The sequence below is a fragment of the Nipponia nippon genome, unplaced genomic scaffold (genome assembly GCF_047370975.1).
Source record: "Nipponia nippon isolate SJK-2023a ecotype South Korea unplaced genomic scaffold, ASM4737097v1 scaffold_3, whole genome shotgun sequence".
Classification (NCBI taxonomy): Eukaryota; Metazoa; Chordata; class Aves; order Pelecaniformes; family Threskiornithidae; genus Nipponia; species Nipponia nippon.
Window position 1 is genome coordinate 61,077,294 of NW_028262347.1, and position 20,915 is coordinate 61,098,208.

General features: G+C 46.3%; 1 protein-coding gene across 1 annotated transcript in view; it reads left to right on the top strand.

Annotated features, from left to right (window-relative positions):
- Nucleotides 1-12,768: 12,768 nt before the first annotated feature.
- NUAK1 (NUAK family kinase 1) overlaps nucleotides 12,769-20,915 on the top strand; it is a 49,709-nt gene continuing 41,562 nt past the window's right edge. Inside the window, exon 1 of the mRNA XM_009474168.2 lies at nucleotides 12,769-13,152. Coding sequence (XP_009472443.2) covers nucleotides 12,832-13,152 — 321 coding nt within the window. The 5' untranslated portion in view covers nucleotides 12,769-12,831. The remainder of the gene's footprint in view (nucleotides 13,153-20,915) is intronic.

Consider the following 20,915-nt stretch of genomic DNA (forward strand, 5'->3'; position numbering starts at 1 on the left):
AGGAGGGAAATGCCGGTGAAGGCAACAGGGCAATCCTCAGCACCAGGAATGGGATGTGCACTAGGGAAAAACATACACTCTAAGGAGCAGGTAATGGATGTGGGCACTGAAGAACTGACTGCCTTCTCACTGAGACTAAGGAAATCTGAAGTAAACATAGAAAAATCAGAGAAAATGCACCTGCAGAAAAAATAAAAGTAGGAAACGAAACAAGCTATGAAAGTTGTTATCTAGCATCTGTGCTGAAAAGCAAAATTAAAAATTTCCATAACTTAAACTGGTATAAATTAGTATTATTCCTACCAAAATAAGTGGAGTTACACTGGCATACACACAAAGGAAAATGAGGTCTCATAAAGAACAATGGTCTCTGGATTAAATCCATCACTGGTGCAAGCAAATACATTCCACAGACCTCAAAGGAGCCATGCCTGCTTGTACCCATGGTGAATTTGGTTCATTTTCCCCAGAGGCCTTTTTCCATTTTAAACATAGCGTGCACGCAGATGGCCAGAGCTACAATGGGGTGCCCAGCTTTGTATTAAAACAGGCAGCTTGACTTCAGCTTAGGCGTAGTGATATGCTCCACCGTGACTGTATTTTTAGAGCCATCAGTGAACAATATTTCAGCTCCTTGTCAACTTGGGTTCAGATCCTCAAGCATCAACATAAACATAAAAGGATGTTTAATATTGATGGCTAATATTGACAGGATTCCTAGTACAGGTATTTAAGCAATATGAGCTTGCATGTGTACATACATACATACATACATTATTGGTTTTATATATATTCATATATATATATGCTGCTGTTTGTTATACCACAGACACACGCACAAATGCACAGAGTTGTTATTGATTATAATAATCCCTTGGAAATCAGACACTGCCATGTGTTTTGACTCAATTTATCTACTTTCCCTCAGGGCCAATCCAGCTTTCTCTTCAGGAGTGCTGAATAGTCACTGCTCCCATTGAATGCGGTGGCAGCCATGCATAGTCACCTCCTCTGAAAGGGTCCTGGTCTGCTGGTGCTTTTCTTATTTTCAAATAAAAATATTCCCATTATACATCTGCAGTATCTTCCTGGAGGATGAGTCTGACAACCATATTGCTGCTGCTGTTCTTGAAATGGGACTCTGCAAAGCCTCAGCTCAGACTTCACCTCAGGCCCCTTTGAGCTTTGCCTGTCGTGCTAAGAAACGTATTTTTGAAAGCATATCTCTGCCATTAGGAATGCTGGGTCTTGTCCTGCTTTTCCAAACAGTGGCACCTCAGGCATCTCCGGCTGTGTTACAAGTTTGCAGGCAGGCAAACAGAATGGGCACCGAGCACCTGCTTTATTAATTACAGGAGTGTTTGTTAGCCGGTACAGAAGAAGGTGGCCTTTTATTCCTCCTGGAGCTCTTTTCACCTGAGCAGCCCCCATGAAGGGCAGAGACACCTTTGGTCCCCCCTGTTCCTGGAGGCAGCAGGGAGCTGATGTTGCTGTGGCACTGCAAAAGGTCAGTGATGAACAGAAGCCTCAGTGTCCTCCTTTTTGGCCAGGAAGCAAGTAGGGGTCATTGGCTGAGACATAATGATACCTACAATTGATGAATGCCGTGATTAAAGGGGGATGTGATAGCTGAGAGGCATATTACACAGCGTGCCTTTCTAAGGGCTAATTACTGCAGATGCAAGGGCTTTGCTCCTGCATTGATACCTGCTTAAATCAGTTCTACACAGATGTAGGCTGATGGTCTGGTCCCAGGAGCAGTCCTTTTAGTCCCATGAGTCAGATTTGTGGGTTCAAATAAGCCGTGACCAGGAGAATACCAGTGGCCTGGGCAATGTGGATGCCCTCTTAAGCTAGATGCTTGTGTGCTCCTGAGAACCATGTTGGGAGCTGGGTTTCACAAGGGACATCCCAGGCAATCCCTTTGCCTGAAAGTCTGTTTGTGGCAGGGGTGAGCTTGGGCAGCCAAGCTGTTACAGGCCCCTCTCCATCATAAGAAGACTCAAGGCAAAGGAATCCTCCTTGAGTAGCAACCCTCAACGTAGGGCAGCAACAGCTTATAACATGTCATCTGAAAAAGTTTCACTGATTGTTTTTCACTGGCACAGGGCAATTTTACACCAGGAGCCTTTCATGGAATGAGGAACCAGATCCTGCCTTCATTTCTGATCATACCCCCTTTCATAGCTGTTCAAATCTGGTTTAAAAATTCACACAGAATTTTTTTTTTCAGGAGACAAAAAGTAAATTCTGCTCAAAAAGCATTAAAAGATCTTGCCTACCACTGATTCCTGATACCACTTCCCAGTGAAAAATTTGTCAAACAAGGACCTGTCTATCACTCTGTGTCTGTAGCACTCCTAATGCAGTCAGGTCCTGGTTCACAGCTCAAGACATCTGCTCACCCACAACAACCGATAAGCATTAAGGTTTTGTCAGTCTTCTGACAGCTTTGAGGGCAACACATCTAATACTGTCTTCACCCGCATTCTGGCCGGCTTCAGTGATGTTAATCCCAATTTACATCCAGGTTTGCATGCCGAAAATCATATTTACCACTTAAAATACTGTAAAGTAGTTGAAAAATGCTGCTGTGCAGCACTGCTGCATGCTTGTTGTGCAGACAGATTTTTTTCTACAGATGCTCAACCACTTGGTGGTGCTAGAGAAAGAGGCTGCTTCGCTTTCTAGAGCACAGCAGGTTTCTTGTCTTTCGTGAACGGTATCCAGAGATCACATTAGATAAAGCTGTGGCAAGAAGCACCTTTCTTCCTCTCTCTTTTCTCATATGAGTATTGCCTTTGCAATGGTCAGGTTGAAATCTTAGAAATCTAGCTATCATATTTCCCCACTGAATGTGTGTGCAAAGTTACAACCTCGGCTAATTCATTTCCTTCTATCGGAGATTTGATCTGCACATTTCCAATGGAACTGAAAATTGCAGGAGAGGGGGCGTCCCAGGAGAATTCAGCCATTTAAAAATGAATGTGCCCCACGCCACCTTTTGCTTGCTTTGCCTGACGATCCAGCGCTAATTTTTCTTTTTCTCTGGCATTATCCCTCGCAGCCAGCAAACCTTCAGATGGCATATTCAAGAGTTCACGCCGCAGTGACACAGAGCAGAGGACGTGTGTCACTTGGTGCAAAGCCAGCGAAATCCGGGCACCGACACCCCTTCGGCTCCTTGGAAAGCCCCAGGCACGCTCTGTGGGTGCCAGCTGAAGGGAAGGTGAAAACCCTCCTTTTTATCAAGCCAGGGCAGAAAGGCGATGAAAGCCCTGACGGAGCAAAGTTTTTGAGCTTCATGGCTAGGTCCTAAGGGGGAAATCCCCACAACAAGCCTGCTGCATCTGCCCCGGAGAGTGAGAGTGGGGTTGGGGACCGAGGGAAGGGAACAGAAGCAGGGAGGGATGAGACAGAAGACTTCAGACAGTATCATGGCAAGGGGGGATGAATGGAGAGGGAGAACATTAGTAATTTCTAGCCGTTTTGCAGCAGCGTCTGGTTGATTGTAAGCAGCCTAACTGGTGTCGTCTTTGTAGGCTTCGGTGCCGGCAAAGGCTCCTGTGCATGGAGCCCTCGCAGAGATTAGCACAAGCTGAGGTAAAGTGAGAAGGATTTGGCCTTGCTAAAGCAATGGGAAGTATGCAGAGGTCACGTTGCTCCTCTTATTAAATTTTAATACTTTTTTCATCTTGGTAACAGACTTTCCAACATGTTCTTTAGAAATGAGTGTCCTGTTCCATTAAAAAGAAATCTGTTTCTTTCTTATAACACAATTAGTGTCGGCAAAGCATTCTGCAGATCCTAGAAGATTTATTTTTGTATAATTCTTGGGAGGCAGAAAAGAGTATTCTAGTTCTGGAGGAGAGATAAGGAGACACAAGTTTAAAAGTGGTTTTAGGCCCTGGGCCAGATTTTCTGATTCGCCATAGCTCACGGAGGAGAGGGCGGCATCTCTTCAAGCCTCTGTGGACTCGCTGGGGAAGGTAGCTCTTTCCTACAGTTAGCATTACCCAAAGCGTTGTGCGCTTTGCATTGATACGGGGAAGCTGGCAGCATCAATGTGTTGCTTTGCTTCTCCCTGTGGGGTTGTGGCTGCATCTTCTCTTAAGATCTGTGTTGTCTTTTTGGGGTTGTTGAACCCTGACTGCCTGTGGCCGCAGCGCAGGCTGGAGAAGCCTAGGGGTGGCTGTCGCGTGGACCAGCTAGCATCAGCTCTAAAGAAAATGACCTGTCATCTTAGCATAGCAAGAACATCTCTTCCCCACCCCTAAGCCCCCCCCCCCAGTCCTGGCACTCCCCCTGCTGTGGGCCCGGCCATGAGGATGGCGTCGGGGTCAGAGGGGCTGTCACTGTCCTCCTGGAGGCCAGTGCACGAGGGGTCCTCAGCTCCCCTACGCCTGCTATGGGGGTTTTGGAAATTTGCAATTCCCTTTATACTGCATGAGAAGCACAAAGGAAACACAGAGAGCCACAAAACCTTCCCCCTCGCAATTCCCTAGCCAGCGAAATGAAATTTTAATGCATAATGAGGCTTTGATCAAGTTGTCCCTTAGCCAATTTGCTATTGATTTAAAGAGTTCTCTCTGCTAGCAAACAGGCATAAAAGATGGGATTTTAAAAAGATCTAATGGAAAATTATGTTTGGTTCTTGGGCATCTATACGCGAACAGATTCATTTTCCATTTAACTTCTCTTTGTAGTTTGCTGCCCCAGATTTCTGGATATGTCCTTTTCCTGTGGAAGTCGTACAGCATTGTTGGTACACATCCTAAAGCTGTAATATTCTGTCTACATCTTTCTAATCACTTGCCATAAAATGATTATATTGCTATTAACAGTTTTTATTATTTGACCTAATTTTATTTACAAGTCACAGACAACACTATTTTCTAAAGCCAGGAAGTGGCTGCAGACAAATGAAAAGTAAACAAAATAAAGCTAAAGGAAGCTGGCAGCCTCTGTGCTGGATCTATTTTCTAATTTAGTATTGTTTTGACTTTGACAAACTAATGATCAGTGAAGGAAAAATGCAGCCAGTCTTACAGCTATGAAGGCACAATGCACACTATGCCGAATTCAGGTATTTCAGTGGAAATTTAGAGGGAGGTGGGAGCAGGAGACGATTTCTCAGGGCCAGATTGCATCCCTAGCGTGGAGCCCATGGCAAGGGGTGGAGCTCTCCACCGTTCCCCAAAACACCCCCAGGAGGTGAAAAGGCTGCATTTCGGGAAAGCGTGATTCAGCCCTTGCTCCCCTTTGTCTATGGAGGGAAGGAGGTTGCTGGCCAGTCTGCAGCACATGGAAAGAGGGAATAGAGAGCCACGTTGCCATCTATTCCGCACAGATTTGTCTCCTAACAGGAGTAAGGTGGCACGCAGCACCCTTTTCTCCTCCACACTTGTACTGCATACCCACGCTGCCAAGCCAGGGTCGTACCCAGGGAAGTGATGTGTGTTATCAGTCGAATACAACGAATGCTGTTCTTTCTGAAGAGGTACATTGTATATCTATCATAACATGGTAGATGTTATGTTCTAAGTGTCATGGGGTCCATTTTCAGTAACCAGGCAGGATTTGCTGTCATTATCCCAGATACCTGCTGCTCAGTGATAGTCTTGGGGAAACGCTTGATCAGAGCATCCAAAGGCATGAACATCCAGTAACTCATTCATGCCACATGCAACATGAGTTTTAGCATAACATCTTGTGCTTAACATTCTTCACTCTAAAAAACATATATATTTAAGAAAAATACTTATATGTCTTTTTTACTCCCTGTATTATTGGAGAAGCCTTAGTCTTGTATTTCCAAGAAAACTGGTTATGCATCCAATAGCTGCGTGAAAAGAGCGATACAATCTAGACACAGATCCACAGACCTCAACATGAAAATAAACATCTTGTGCAAAACATACTTTTGGTTTTCTTCATCACAGGCATCAGCGCAACGAACGCCACACAAAAGCCACAACGGAGGCTAAAACGCCGCTCCTTGTAGGATCTACCCAGTGGCTGCAATATCTCCATGCAGTCGGACTGGGCAGGAAATCCCAGAGTCCTGGAGGGATGTATCTGCCCCGTCTCATCCGTGAGTCATCCAGGATGAAGGGGTCAAAATGGCAAAAGTTCACGCTTCCCCATTATGTTCCCATACAAACGTCTCTGAGCGAGGGCCCTGGCAGCGCGCAGCTCCCTGGCGTGGGCCGGCAGCCCCCAGCAGGATGCTCCCGAGCCCGTCACCACCTCGGCTGCGTTTCGCTTCCCCGTTCTCCGCTCCGGCTGCCTCCCGGCCCCAACCCAACCGGTGGCCGCACAGCTCCACCCTTTCCGCCACAAACCACAGGCACTGCCGAAGCCTGCCCATGTTTATCAGCTAAGGGCTTGGGGTTGCAGCACCGAAAAACCAAGGTTAAGAGAGCTCGCTTGCCCCACCATGTGCACTGCTGTGCTGGGGGAGTCAGGGCCAGAGGCTTTGTGAAGGGGGTGACTACTTTCGGTGACGCTTTGGAGAAGCTGTATGTGTATAAGCTACTCCAAGAGCGGTTGTTCCATGTGTGGGAGCCGGTGGTGGGCAAAACGAGCCGGGCGGAGATCCAGCTGCCTACACGTGGCCTAACGTGTTGATGGTTGAAAGTGATGCGGCCATTCAGCCTCTCAAAATAAGGGCAAAAAACCAGAGGTGGCGGAAGGGAGGCAACCAAAGGCAAAGAAAGGAAGTGATGAGAGGAGGAGAGCCTGTTGTTGAGTGACTTAATTACTTTTTTTACTTCTCTTTTGCAGTTTGCATTGGTGAGACGCGCAATCCAGCGACTGTAGCCCGCCGCAACTCCCTGCTCACAATGATGAAAGCTGCAGTGTCGGTTTTCCTGATTACAGCCTGTTGATGTATGTGGACTTTAATCCCGAAAGGATTAATGTGCAGGGGGAGGGAGGGGGGCTGGGAGTTTGGATTGTACGGCTCATTTATTTAATAAAAGTAATACATAAACAACAAAATAAACACACCATCACAGAGTTTTACTGAAAGAATATCTAAGCTGAATGAGAAACAGGAAAGCAACAAAAGAAGAAGGAATTGTGTGCACTCAGTCCTTCTGGGAACCCTGCAACAGAAGAGACCCTGAGCCTCAGCCCCTACATTTCAGTTTTCTCTACTGTGCGGTTTGGGTTGTTTCTCCTCACTTCTCAGGTGGTGCTGAGTGCCCGAGTTTAGCAATAGTAGTGAGGAGCCCAGGTATCACGCAGAATTGTTGAGTGTAGAAAAGCAGATTTTACATGGATAAAATCACGTGACATAAGCATACAGGCACACACATGTATATGTAAATATGTAAATGAATTTTCAGATCTGGAGATGTAAATTCAGCAGGTGATTGGTATCCTCTGTGCTATGGATATTCCAATAAAACATACCAAGCAGGAGAAGAAATAACCAGTATTACAGGAAAAAATGATAACGTGTTCATTGTCTAAATTCTCAGTGAAAACCACTGAAGCAAAGGCTTGAGTCTTGGAAATGGAATTTTAAAAGATGTTTTATGGACATACAGCTCCTCTCCTATTTGAAGTCTTATAGAACCCCAGCCTAAATTCCAGAGTCCTCCCCTAACAGACATTACAAGTATTCCTCAGTTTCTTCATTGCCCATAAAGCTCCATAACGGGTCCAGGATCCAGATTCAGAAGGCTTAACTCCACCTAAGTCTCTGTATTTTCTATTGCATGGACACCTCAAGAGGCCTAGAGGCAATCAAATAACAAGATGGATACATTAATTTAGATGGAAGTTATAACCTGTGAATCTGGGCCCTGGATCCTGATCCAGGGTGTGGGTATTCATTACTTGACTGAAGTATTGTTTTAATAGTGAGCTGATATCTGTGGGATGCAAACAAGACACACCTCAAAAGACCACTACTTGTCAAGGTGAAGTTTTTTATACGGCTCACTACAGAGAAAATCAGCGTTACAGTCTTAATCCTGAACTTGCGTGACTCCTGTAATTTTCATAAAGCATGCAATTTCAAGGATTGGATGTGATCTGGCAGGGTAGATAATATGCAGATACCTGCTGCAGGGAACAGATGGATGCCAGCCGTCTCTGCCAGCCGCCTCTTTCTGAAGGATAATCCCTGTCATTGAGTGGAAGACATTAACATGCTTTCACTTCATCAGACCAAAAAGCTCTCTCTCAGCAGGTACTTATACAGAGGAGAAAGTTCAATTGAGAGAATGTCCTCCGGTTTCGCCTGCCAGCATCTTCCAAATATTTGCAGTTATATCATCTTTAGATTTGCAGACTGGGTAATAGCGAGCACTTCAGCTTGGTCCAGCAAATGCGTATGCCTACACTTCGCTTGATCATCAAGTGTAAGCAGTCAAAGCAACTCAATTGACTTTAAGACTATGGTTATGTGTTTCTCCACATACAGACTAGAGCTCAGCAGAGAGGACTGAAACCTCAGGCAGCAGCACATTAGTATCAGAGAATACAAGTTTGTTGCATCCAGGAATCCCTTCAGTACTCATTTCTCCTCTTTCCTCTATCTTATGCTGTAGGGAACAGTCCAAGAAGGTATTCCAGCTCTCCAACAGCCCCCTGGAAGCCCGCCTTTATACGGGTGGTAACAATGCTGTTTACAAACACTGAAGAGTGCTTATGGGCAAAAAGTCTGTTTGCGTACAAATGATACTGTCTCATCAAGGTAAGCTGCAGTATGCGTAAGTGTTGCGCAGAAGGTACCTGGCCTCAGTTTGTAAAATAAGTTATTTGTAGCAAATACCTTTGGAATCCAGTGTTTGTCTTTTTTATTTAGCTAAATACATGGAATGAATTAACATCAGCTCTATGAATCTTATGTTTCATTACAAGTGTTTTGTAGAGTTTCTGAAGAGACCTGAAGATTTGACTAAGAGCTATTAAGCCAGTGGTTTTTTATCCTGAGTGTCTCTCTGCCAGATAACAAATAAGTTGTGCCGTTTTGAAAGTTCATTGCAAAAATTAATCCTAAAAATATACTGAATTTTATGATAAATTTATATTCCTAATGTGTTGCAATCTTTTCAGGATTGTTTTCCAATTCACACTGACTTCAGGAAGGTAAGCCTACTGAAACCAGTGGCTTTCTGGCTGTTATATGATTGTATCTGCATAGTTTAGATTTGGTACAACATATCCTCCGATACTGTTTTGCAAATCAGAGCCTAATCCTATTTCAGAAGTCTGCTGGTTTCAATGGGAGGATAATTCCTTTTTGTGAACAAGGAAAAGCATTTACATAAAATAATACTGTCAGAAATGAAGAATTCCCTAGTGGTGTCTATAAACTCAGAGAGCTGAAATTCTCACGAAATGTTTATTTCAGAAACAATGAAACACTGCATGTTTTACACTGACATGAACAGCTAGAATGATGCAAATTACCTACAAAGTCATTATTTAAGATTTTCTATGTCCGTTCTAACATTGTCTCGCCTTCCCTCTGTGATTTTTACTTCTTGGTATTCTTATATGTGTGGTGAAGGACACTGGCTTACTATTTGCTCTAATGATTTTTATTCCTGTAGTGATAAGTGTAATACTGATTGCAAAGCTGACAATATGCTAAAAATTAAAAGGAAATATCTCCATTATGTTGGTGATACACTCAATCACGTGTACTTCTATATCATTATTTTCAATTCCCGTTGCTATTATATACAAGCACAGAAAGTTTCTTGTGTCCAGTTTTAATTCATGTATTTAATTTGCTTAATGCTCTCTGGCTTCACATTTAAGAGCATGGAAATTTAAAAGGAAAAGTGGTATTTCTAATGCTGCATAGTACCTGCGCTTTTTCCATTACAAAATTCATTTTTCATTTTGGAGCTTCTGGTATTTTATTATGCCTTATATCTCTCCAATCACAATATATACCAATGATTCATGACATATTTCCTTATGGAACTGGTGACGTATGCTTCCAAGCAGCTAGAAGAGAATACTCTTGGGAATATTAACAACGCTCATGAGTATAACATAATGAAACCTATTTTCATCATTGGCATTCATGCTTTTCGGCTGTTCAAGAGGTGTAAAGGACCTGGATATAGGCTATACTGAGTTCCAGCCTGAAGGGAGCCTCCAGACAACTGTAGCTGGACACTCTTCGCTGCTGCCTCTGGGGGGACCGAGCCATTTCTGAGCTGCTCGTGCAGTCCAGCGCGCAGTCAGCTGGCACAGATCTGAGCAGGACCCGGGCTGCTCTCATCTTTGGTGGGACTGGGGCTTGCAGCGGACATGCAAAACCACCAGGCAGTTGTTACTGTCATCTTGACAGACTGCCGCACCCTTGGCACTCAGTGAGATCGAGACTCCGATTTAATCTATTTAAGTGAAGTTGCACTGAGGTGAACACACGCCAGGACAATTTTTCACTGCTCCCGGCAGTCAAGGGCACCTCTCCTGTTCTCTGTGTTGCCAGCCCCTCTCTGAGCTCCCTCCTGCCTCTCTGTGCTGCTGCATCCCCATCCTATTCCCACACCAATCCCTACTTGCAGCAGGTCTCTGCTCCACGTGGATGTTTCTTGGAGTATCCCCCAAGTCTGAGAAGAGCTACGTAAGTGGGTTTCAAACTGGGGGCACAGAAGGCAGCCAATGCAGTAGCAGATCTCCGTCTCCTGTACGTTCAGGTAGCCCAGGCACCACTCTATGCTGTGCCAGCTGGCAGGAATGCAATAGCACTTCAGAGCATTAAAATAAAACAAAAACCCCATGAAAGCTACTGATGTAGTCTTATTTCTTACAAAGAGAAAGCCACAGCATTTTTGTCCTTTCAACAATTAAAATAAAGGATGGGGCTACAGGAGGACATGACACTTTTTTTTTTTATAGTAACAGAGTGAGGCTTCCCTTACCCTTTCTGCTTTGGAATAGCCAGTTTGTGGTGCACTCTGGAAAGAGATGTTAAATTTTATGTGCCAGGGCTTAAGCCAGTATCTGGCTCCCAAAGATCAAGCACCTAATGTGGGAGGCATTACCTCTCTCTGGCCACTGCAAGATTCTTTCTGTCTTCTTCAACGCGTGCGGCCTGGAGCTGGCTCCTTCCAGGAACAGGGTACTGCACTAGACAGATTTGCCTTGAGCCAGTCAGGCACTTCTGCTGATCCTAAAATGAAGGTGCAGAGGTGGTAATTACAGAGAAACTTTTTTTTTTTCAAGTTTCTCAAGTCAGAGGAGCTAAAGCTGCAACCTCACAGCAGTGTGTTCGCTATCTCAGGAAGAAACCTTGAGGAAGTCCAGCCTTACACACCGTCCCGGCGAGCTAGAAGAACCGAACGAGAGTCCTCACCGAAGCCGATGCCTGAATATCACCCCATCACCTTGACACTCCTGAGTTAGCTGTCTCTGACAAACCCGAGCTTTCGCAGGAGGCAGTCATTCAAATCGGCTGAGCACATGGACCAACCTCCGCGTTAACACTCCCCCAGCGAGCCGGAGGGATGGGGTTACTGACTCCCTAAACTCTGTGCCTTGACATCACTGTGACCACCAAGCTGAACCCTGGATTTCAATAATTCTGTGCGTTATCCTTGCAGAGCAGACAATCCCAGCTGTAACCCACACCTTAAGGACAGTCAGTGGAGCGAAGACACCGAGCCAGGACTCCCACATGAAGGCCTTTGGGTCGCTTCAGCAAATTGGCCATACTGGACCACGCCGAAGTGATTTCACCCCACACAAATTTCCCATTTCTGCTGCAACAGAGACCACCCGCTTCCTCTGGCTATGGGCTTGGGGATGGCTTCTTTTCCAAAAGAAACACCTGATTCATCTTAACCCTGGCAACAATTTATATGTCTGCATTGGTCTAAGTTTTCAAGACGTTTTTGTGAAAGAAATAACCACCTTACTTTAAAATGAAGAGTAAAACTGATGGATTAATTTGCATTTCAAAGTTCCGGAAAGCAGAGGTGAGGGCTCCGTCAGCTCTAGATCTTGGCGCCGATTTGCACGAACGTCAGCCACAGCAGGACTTGGGCCCAGACGGTTTCTTACAGGCAAAAACCTCCTGGAGCTGGCAAAGAGCGCCTGCCCATGCCAAGGACAGGCAGGGGCTGGGCGTGCCCATGTTTTTCTGCCAGTTCCAGTGAGATGGAAACCCTACAGGAAACCCTCGCCCGCTTGGCCAACGGGGAAAATTAAGCCTTTTCTGGAAAAACTTTCCAGACCTGGATTTGGTGCGGGCTCACTCGGGCCCCCCGCGCTTACACCCGGGCTCTGCAGGTGCACACGCCAGAGGCGCGGGGCCGGGGCCTGCCCTCGGCCTCGCCCCAGCCCGGCCCCGCAGAGGCCGGGGGGGCTCAGCCCCGGGCGGGGGCAGGGGACGGGCCGCCCTCCCCGCCGCGCCGGGGGCCAGCCCCGCTGAGGCCCCTTCTTCCAGCGGCCCGGGAGGGCGGCGGCGGAGCGCCGTCTCCTCCGCGCACAAAGGAGGGCCCGGCCCAGCACGGCCGCCCGCGGGGCACCGCTCCCGCCGCCAGTGCCGGCCACGGCGCGGCCGCCCCCGCCCGGCCCGGCCCGGCCCGGCCCGGCCCGGCCCCCGCCCGGCCGGGGAGGGGCGGGGCGGGGCGGAGCGGAGCGGCCGCAGGGGCCGCCTCACGGGCCGCCTCACGGGCCGCCTCACGCCTGTGCGGCCGCCGGGGAAGGGGAGGGGAGCGCGGGGCGCCACCGCCCCCCGCCCCGCTCCGCCCCGCCGCGCCCCATGGTGCCGGCGCGGGCGCGGGGCCGAGGCAGAGGCTGCGAGGCTGGCGGGGCGCTCGCACACCGCGCCCGCCGCCGCCGCCGGGCATGGAGGGCGCCGAGGCGGCCGCCCGCGGCAGCAGCAGCAGTAGCAGCAGCAGCAGCAGCAGCCCCCTGCAGCCCCGCTGCTCCTCCTGCGGCTCCGGGCCGGCCGGCGGCGGCGAGGCAGCGGCGGCAGCAGCAGCGGCCATGGAGGAGCCGCTCGGGGAGGCTCCGTCCCCGGAGGTAACGGCGGCGAGGAAGCAGCAGGGGGTGAAGCGGCATCACCACAAGCACAACCTGAAGCACCGCTACGAGCTGCAGGAGACCTTGGGCAAAGGCACCTATGGCAAAGTCAAGCGGGCCATCGAGAGGTTTTCTGGCAGAGTGGTAAGGCAGGCGGCGGGGCTTCCCTTTGCCTTTTTATTTTAGTTGTATGTATCGATCTTACTTTGTATCCAGCACCGCCTTCGGGACGGAGCCGGCTGGGTGCATCCCCTCGGGGGCCCGCTGGGAGACCCCTCCGTGTGCAGGGCGGGCGCGGCGGCAGCCCGCGGGGCCCGGGTCAGCATCCCACCCCTGCCGGCGGCCGCTTCGCTCCAGGGCTTTGTCTGGAGCGCAAATCCTAGAGAGAAACTTTTTTTTAGGGGGGGTGTGGTGGTGGTATTGTACATCGGTACATTTTAAAAGGATGTGCTATTATTGGAAAAATAGGGTGGCTTATTGTTTTTGGTTTGTTTTTACGTGCGGGTCCACTGTGAACAGTTTTTCTTTCCCCACTGGAAATTCACGGTTTAGCAAAACCTGTCACATCCCCCGGCTAACCAGAGCCGCTCAGAGAGTACTGTCAGAGTGGCAAACGCTGGTTCTCCGGTTAAAAATGCCGTGATTCAGTCATACTTTTGTGACCTGAACTTTGCTGACACCTAAAAAAATCGCAGGGACTGCAACCCAGCCCCATTGGTTTTTACAATCCGTTTCACCGCTCAGCGGTGCCGGCTGGCTGGAGACTTCAAGCAGCCCGGAGGTTGTCCAGCAATAACTCAGCTTCAGCATTTCCTCATTGGTACAGTGCTCCAGCAGGGCGCAGAAATGCAATTGAAGAAATGTACGCATTAGTCAGAGTTATTGTCGTTTTTCCTTCCCTGAAATATGTAAGTATTCAGAGAGGGCAAGCGAATGAGAGGCAGGCGTTGCATTAAAGGCTGCCCAGAGAAATAGATGCTTTCTAAAGAGGTCTTAACACTGCTTTTCATGTGAAGTAGACTAATTGAGTTTTCACTAGACTTCATCTAAAAGCAAAACATTTCCCTAGTGACGTTACAGGTTCTCTCTCATTTATCTTTCCCTTTGGGTTGCCTGGAAGCTCAACACGCACCCAGAGGCAGAAGCAACTGTAAAACAGAAAATGAAATTGCACATGCTATGGCTTTAATAAGGGATACTTACTTTGCAGCTAAATATCTTTGTGTCGACAGTGAAAATGAGAGTTTCAGCCAAGTTGTAGAGTCATATCATGTATGCTTTCAGTTTATTAGCTCATTTGGAGGCAGGCTGAAGAGAAACCAGAAATGGACATCTCTGCACATGCTCACTCCCAGTCCATGATTTTTAAAGTTTGCTGGCTTGGCTGTTTTACAATTTCAGGCTAACAAAAGCTCCAGGGCTATGTTATATACTATTATTTTGTAAGTAGATTATTTTTTAGTTGCATTACAAAATGTAGTAAATAAGCCAATACATTGAAAACACCTTTTTTAAAAGACTTGATAAATTAAAAAAAAAAGGTGACTGTGTTGTAAATGAGATGTGGTTTTGGGAAGGGCCCTCTCAAAGGAAAGGATGCAGCGTAGATGTGTATCTCCTCTAAGTTACTAACGCACCTGGTCTTTCCGTACTTTGCTAACTGTCAAGCACTTCAGCTACACAGATGAGGATACTTGGATGATATGGTCTGAACTGAATTTATACGGCTAATGCCATCTTGAAATGGAGAGGGTTGAAATCAGAATACCCATGCAATCTTAAATGCAGTAAAAATGTTACACTTGCTCTATCGGCTGGTATGCAGAAGCTAAACAAATCCTTACTGGGGTGTGATTTTTATACTGTAGTAATACAAGCCTTGGCGTGTGGCACTTCATAATTATTAACTAGTCTGCAGGCGAGTTCTGGTGTAAGGTGTCTGTTTGAACTTTAACATCTGTGAGCGTATGTAAAATATCCATATTTTGTCTGCTTACAGAATAAAAGCTAGTTGTTAGGAATCCAGCCAGACCTAAGTGAATGGAAAACGCTTCTTGTTTTCTGACAGTTCCCTTGGCTGGCTGTTGCAGTGAAGGCTGATTGCTTTCTGTGGGTGAGGTGAGAGCACTGACAGGATGACTGATCAGAGAGGGGCAGAGTTTTCCTTCATTTTTTTTCCACCCCCTTTCTTTTCCCTTTCCTCTCCTCAGTTCTTATTAGCGGGCAGCGTTTGCAGCGTTCATGTGCAGGTCGGACTGGATGCTGCCCTGTGTCCAGCAGGGGATGCACGGAGTGAGCGATGTGGCCGGCACCGTCCCTTGCACCACTTCCAATGCAAATCATCTCGCAAGCGGCAGCTAGGTAGCGAGAGTCCCAAGGTCGCTCTAGTCCAGTCTGTTTGCTTCCTATTCTGCTACTGGTTTAGGTGATCATCTTTTTCTTTACTCAGTGTTAAGCAGGTATTTGAAGCTGCATGGTAACAGATTGCGAAGCTGGACCTTGGCAGCTGCATTGTGTTCCCAGTCATCGGCCTTGTCCAAGCAATTCTCCTGTTTGGCCTTTCTGCTTCTCTTGTCCATTAACAGTCTCTTTAGCTGTACGGCCCTTCATGAAGATACTTGCATGATTAGCCACGCTTTTCATATGAAGCATGAACTCTGGATTTGTCATCGTCTGAATAAATAGAGAGCTCAGGAATGAAATAGAAATTGGCATATTTGAGTTAATGACGTAAAACCAAGGTGAGAAGACACTTTGATCCAAGCTACAGATGTGCTTTAGTCCTACGCTATTGGAAATCAATAGCAGGATTTCTGTTGACTTGAATGAAAGTAGTATTTGCCACTTATTAACAGGTTGCAGGTTTATTCACGTTGTTGTAGTTTCTTTGTCTTTCCTCTTAACTCAGTGGAACATGATTGTAAAGCTTCCTGCCATAAAGCTCCAGGGTAGATTGTATGATACATTTAGCTTGTTATTGGAAACAACTTACGTGAATTTGTGTATTAGTTACCACAGTGACTGCAGACAGTATTGCGTCCTTCACGAAGCAGTTAAAATATTGCCCACTACATGACATATGAGGTGCTTAACTTTGCCAGCAAGATTTCCTTCATTAGTACTGGCGCAGTATACACTGTGTAACTTATGATATTTTAAATTAAGGCACCTGTTAGTAAGTGTAAGGATGAAGAGATGATATCGCAAGCCTGTGAAGTGACACTCATGTTGACGTTTCTGTGGGTGTTTTCTCCACTTGTCATCTTGCACATGTTAAACCAAAGAACTGAGCTTTTGTTCCTGTTACGTATTCAGTGTTTGTTAGCCAAGAAATCCACAGTTACGCTTATGTCAGCCTTAGATAAGCTGTGTATTGACTACCTCTGGCTGATCCCATGCATGGTGCATGAAGACAGTAGATGCTGCTGGGTTCTTCTTTGAGTAAATGATTCCACTAGAGTAAATACTCCTTATAACGCAACTTTAAATTACAGATAGGTGTTTTCAGTCTCGTTATCTGTCTTTTCCTGACATTACACAGAAAGCAATGCCTGGATACAAAAATGCATTAATATTAGTTAAATTAATGTTAGTAAAGGAGCATGTAGCTCTCTAAAAGATGGAAGACACCAGGTAAACCCTGTTAGGCAGCCTGGAACACTCCCAGCAGAGTTTAACCCCGGGGTTTGATACCCCGGCCGGTTTACAGCTCCCTTCGGGTGCCCTCCTGCCAGGTGCTCTGCTGGGAGTCATTTGTTCTCCCTGCCACCGCTGGACCTGGAGCTTGCTAACGTTGCTGGTTGTTATAGCCTCTTGTGAAGCGTCCTGTGTTATCTGCGCTTCCTTTCAGTTACCATCTCCCCTCGGGAGAGCTTTTGCCCTTTGCAAAAGCCAGGAGCTTTCCTCCCTTTCTCTCCTTGGGCTGCACTTGGGAGGCGATGGGGAGTAGCCGCAGGGGCCTCCCCTTTGCCTTCACCTCCCTCTCTCTGCCTGAGAGCCAGGACATCTTTTCTTCTTCCTCACCAGCAGGTGGAGGAAGCACTATTCTCCTCCAGCCGTTCTTCCAGAAAGTTAATTATTTTGGGAATTGATGACAAGCTGCAGCCCAGCATGAAAAACAGGCATGTGGTGCATGTTTGTGCACACGTGTTATGTGTGGTGGTGTGTGTTATTTATCTCTTTTTGCATAGAAGTGCAGGTAAAAGGATGTTGCTGAATGAAACTGGTTTCAGAATTAAAATCTTGTGGAAAAAATCCCAAAGTTTAGAGCAAGAGAAATATTTTTAGTTGCAACTCCAGTGAAAATCTTTGCTTTGAAACAGCTCTGCTTCATGATGGAGACTCACACAGGGTTTTTGAAACCCTGAAACAGCAACAGATTACATGAAAGGAGGACCTTTGCTTTGCTGATTGTATTTCTCCCTATCATGACAAAACCAAAACATGCATACCAACAATGACAGCTCTGTCATGGCAGTAATTAAGGCCTCATTGGCCACACTTTTGTTTGTGGTGTGGTTTTTAAAGGTTCCAAACAACAAGATAAAAGCTTGCTTGTGGGTCACTGAGGACAGTGAAAGCCAGGTGGGACGTTCGTCCCAATTCTCTTGTCTGCTTTGTGGATATTGTAGAAAATGTCGGTATTCCTCTCTTCCCTCTTGTGCACGTGAATTCTCTTATAATCTTTAATGACATTTCCATATATATTTCTATTTTTTTCCTGAGAACTTCTGCTTCAGTTAGCACCTGGGTCATCACTTCATATTGATTTTTATCTTGATTGCTCAGTGTGCATCTTCTGCAGGATAATGTCCAAATCTGACGCAGAACTGTTTATTTTTTTTGAGGTTCTTTGTTGTTCTTATTAAGATATCTTCCTTTATTGCAGACACCAGTGGAAGTATCTACACAGCACTGCTGTGATGTGAAGTGCTCGTACAGTACTCCGCACAGCAGGATCCTGATTCGTGAATGTGGCTTCCACAGCTACGATAATACACTTGAATAATAGTAACAATGGCTTGCATCACTGCTCCATTTTACACATGAGAAAGAAAAACTTGCCGATTAAAGCCAAAATCATCAGAAGTATCAGCTAGTTTTGAGTGCACAACCTAATACCTGATTTTTCCAGACACGCAGAGTACATAACATCGGAGTCCTATGGATGAGAGCTGCCTCCTTGCAGAGCTCAGTCTCTCCTGCCTCCTGGGCTCTCTCTTTACCCTGGGCTTTTGTCCCTGTGTGACGTTCAGCTTTGGTCTCCATTCCTGGCCCTTTTGTACTCGACTTGCGCTGCTGCCTCTCGCTTTGTTCTGCGTGCCAGCGCTGTGACCCGCGCAGAGAGCGCTGCCTTGCTCCCTGCTTCTGAGCTGGTAGCTGCCAGCAGAATTTGTGCAGCCTACACCTCTCCTGCCATGCAACACTTACGTGGGGCCAGAGGTTCCTCAGTGGAAGAGGGATTCTTGCAAAATGTATTGCCAAAACCTTATTTATTTATTTATTTGTTTGTTTATTTGTGCAAACTGAGTTCTTTTAGGGGCTCATAATGTGACTAAATCTGGACAGTGTTTTTACGGTGCTGAAGGCATGTTAGTGAAACTCCGGTCCTCCTCTGTAAAAATTGGATGGAAATTCTAGATCTGGAATGAATAGAAGTTGGAAAGAGTATATGGGCTTGAAAATAGTTTTGCTGTTAATTTGTTACTTGTTCCACCCTTAATTATTAGATGTGTTCTGAGACTCTGGTTTAAAAAAGAAAGAGGAAAAAAAAAGGAAAAAGAAAAAACCACCAGATTTAATCTAATGTAATTCACATTTGTGAATATTGTGGGCTTATTACAACAGGAGTTACTACCTGATTGTATAAAATTGCTACAGTCTTCACATAAATGCTTGTATAAATGAAATGCCAAAGAAGACCTGAACGTCAAAGGCTGCAGACAGTAATAACTGATTACAGCATGCAGGTCACTAGGGGAAAGGCACTAGTACAAAATACTTGTTTTCTGCACTGAGAATTCTTGTTGGAGAAGCAGATTTGTTCAGGGCAGTATGGTTCAGTGGTATGAAAGTCTGAATTAATGACTAGCCAGTAAGGGGTCATCCGAATATGTTAGCTTGTCAAATCTTTTACCAAATTAAAGAACGGCATGTTCTTTCTGAGCTTTGAGTGGACATCAAGTGATGTTCCTCCAGTGATGTTGGACTCTTACAGGTGAAGAAATTAAAAGTTTCCAAGAGACTGTTGCTTCTTTCCCCTCCCCTCCTCCCCCGCCATTGGATTGAATAATTTTGGACAGGTCAATTAACTTCCCTGTGTCTCAGTGTATCCCTTTCTGAAGGGATACTACTTAATATAGGGAAGTTAGATTAATTAACAGGGCACATTTTGGCCTGATACATACCTAGTGGGAACCCTCTAAATGTGAAATTCACAACAGAATTTGAGCCAATGTTTATAATGCGGCCTTCAGCTAAAAACCCTATAAAATGCCTAAGCGTTATTACAAATGGTTTCACAGCACCATATGCTAGAGAACAAAACAGAATGGAGCTTGCTTGTACAAAGTCCTTCGTTAGATATGGCTAAAATATACTGCATTTTTTGGTGGCATGTGTTCTAAAAATTATTATTATTTTTTAAGAACCGCAATGTGGATTTGCCATGTGGAGACAATTATTGTATATATTGTAGTTTGGGGTCATACATGTTGAATAAAACCGTGTGGAATGTGCAGTTCTTGTGAGTAATTGTTTATTCTTTACAGAACTGTAATCGTAGTTAGTCTGTGTTTTGTCTGGTAAATAAATAACTAGAGAGTCGTTGCTGGAGTGAGGAATTGGGAGGAGGCACGTGGTGGTCACGACAGTGCCAAGGAAGAATGCCGAATGTGGGCTGAAAACCAGTTCCAGGTATATCAGCCTTGAACACCGGCAGCTCAATGCGTGTACAGCCATGGTAATCCAAATGTAGAGCATATGGGATGTGTTTCCAAAGCCCACATACCAGGGATTTGGAAATTGGCTGCTGACCTTTGCTTTGATGTGGGCATCTCCCTGGCTCGGGTCTCCTCCTCCTGTACCACGCTTACGTACCCTCTATCTACACAAACCAGGATGCTGACGCCAAAGCATCTCCTTTTACTGTACCACCATGCTCCTCTCAGCAGGGCTCTGTTGTTCTCCTCATTGCCATCTTGTACGCTCTTCCTGTGTAACGTTGGACCAAACCATATGTTTTCTGCCGCAGCCCTGGATGATGCTCCAAAGCCAGAAGCGCAGGTTTGCCTCCGGGCTTGGGGTGGGATAGGAGCTTGCAGCATGGATGGCAAGAAGCGGGGGCGGCAGCTGCCAACTCCTCTGCGCAGATTCGCCAGAGCCTCAGCAGCTCCTGACCTGGGCAGGGGTGGAGGCTGCTGCCAGTGCCCAGCTCTGGCGTACAATTTTGGTTGTTTGCATGCCACCAGTGGTAGGCGTGTTGGTGTGGGAATCTCTGACCTACAGAGAGCATCGATCTTGTCTCTTCTTGCCTCCTATGTAAGTCAGGATTTGTCCCTAAATTGCCCAGGTGTGCACCGGGCACTTTATAGAAAAATGCTCTTGTCATTAGCCCTGATGGGTCGATGTACTTTGGGTAGTTGGCATGTCAGAGGAGATGTCACAGATGAAAAGGTCTCTGACTAAATATGCAAATGATATTTGTCAGCATTTCCCTCAAATATCTTCCAGCAGATGTGGGTACCATGTGTGCCCATTTAATAAACCAAACTCAAAATAATTTCCACTTTGCCAGATATATGGGGAATAGCTGGGGGGGGGGGGCGGGGAGCGAACTACAAAGCAAGGTAAAAACTGCATATGTGTGTTGTTATATTTGATGACCAATTCATTAAAGCCATAAGTGT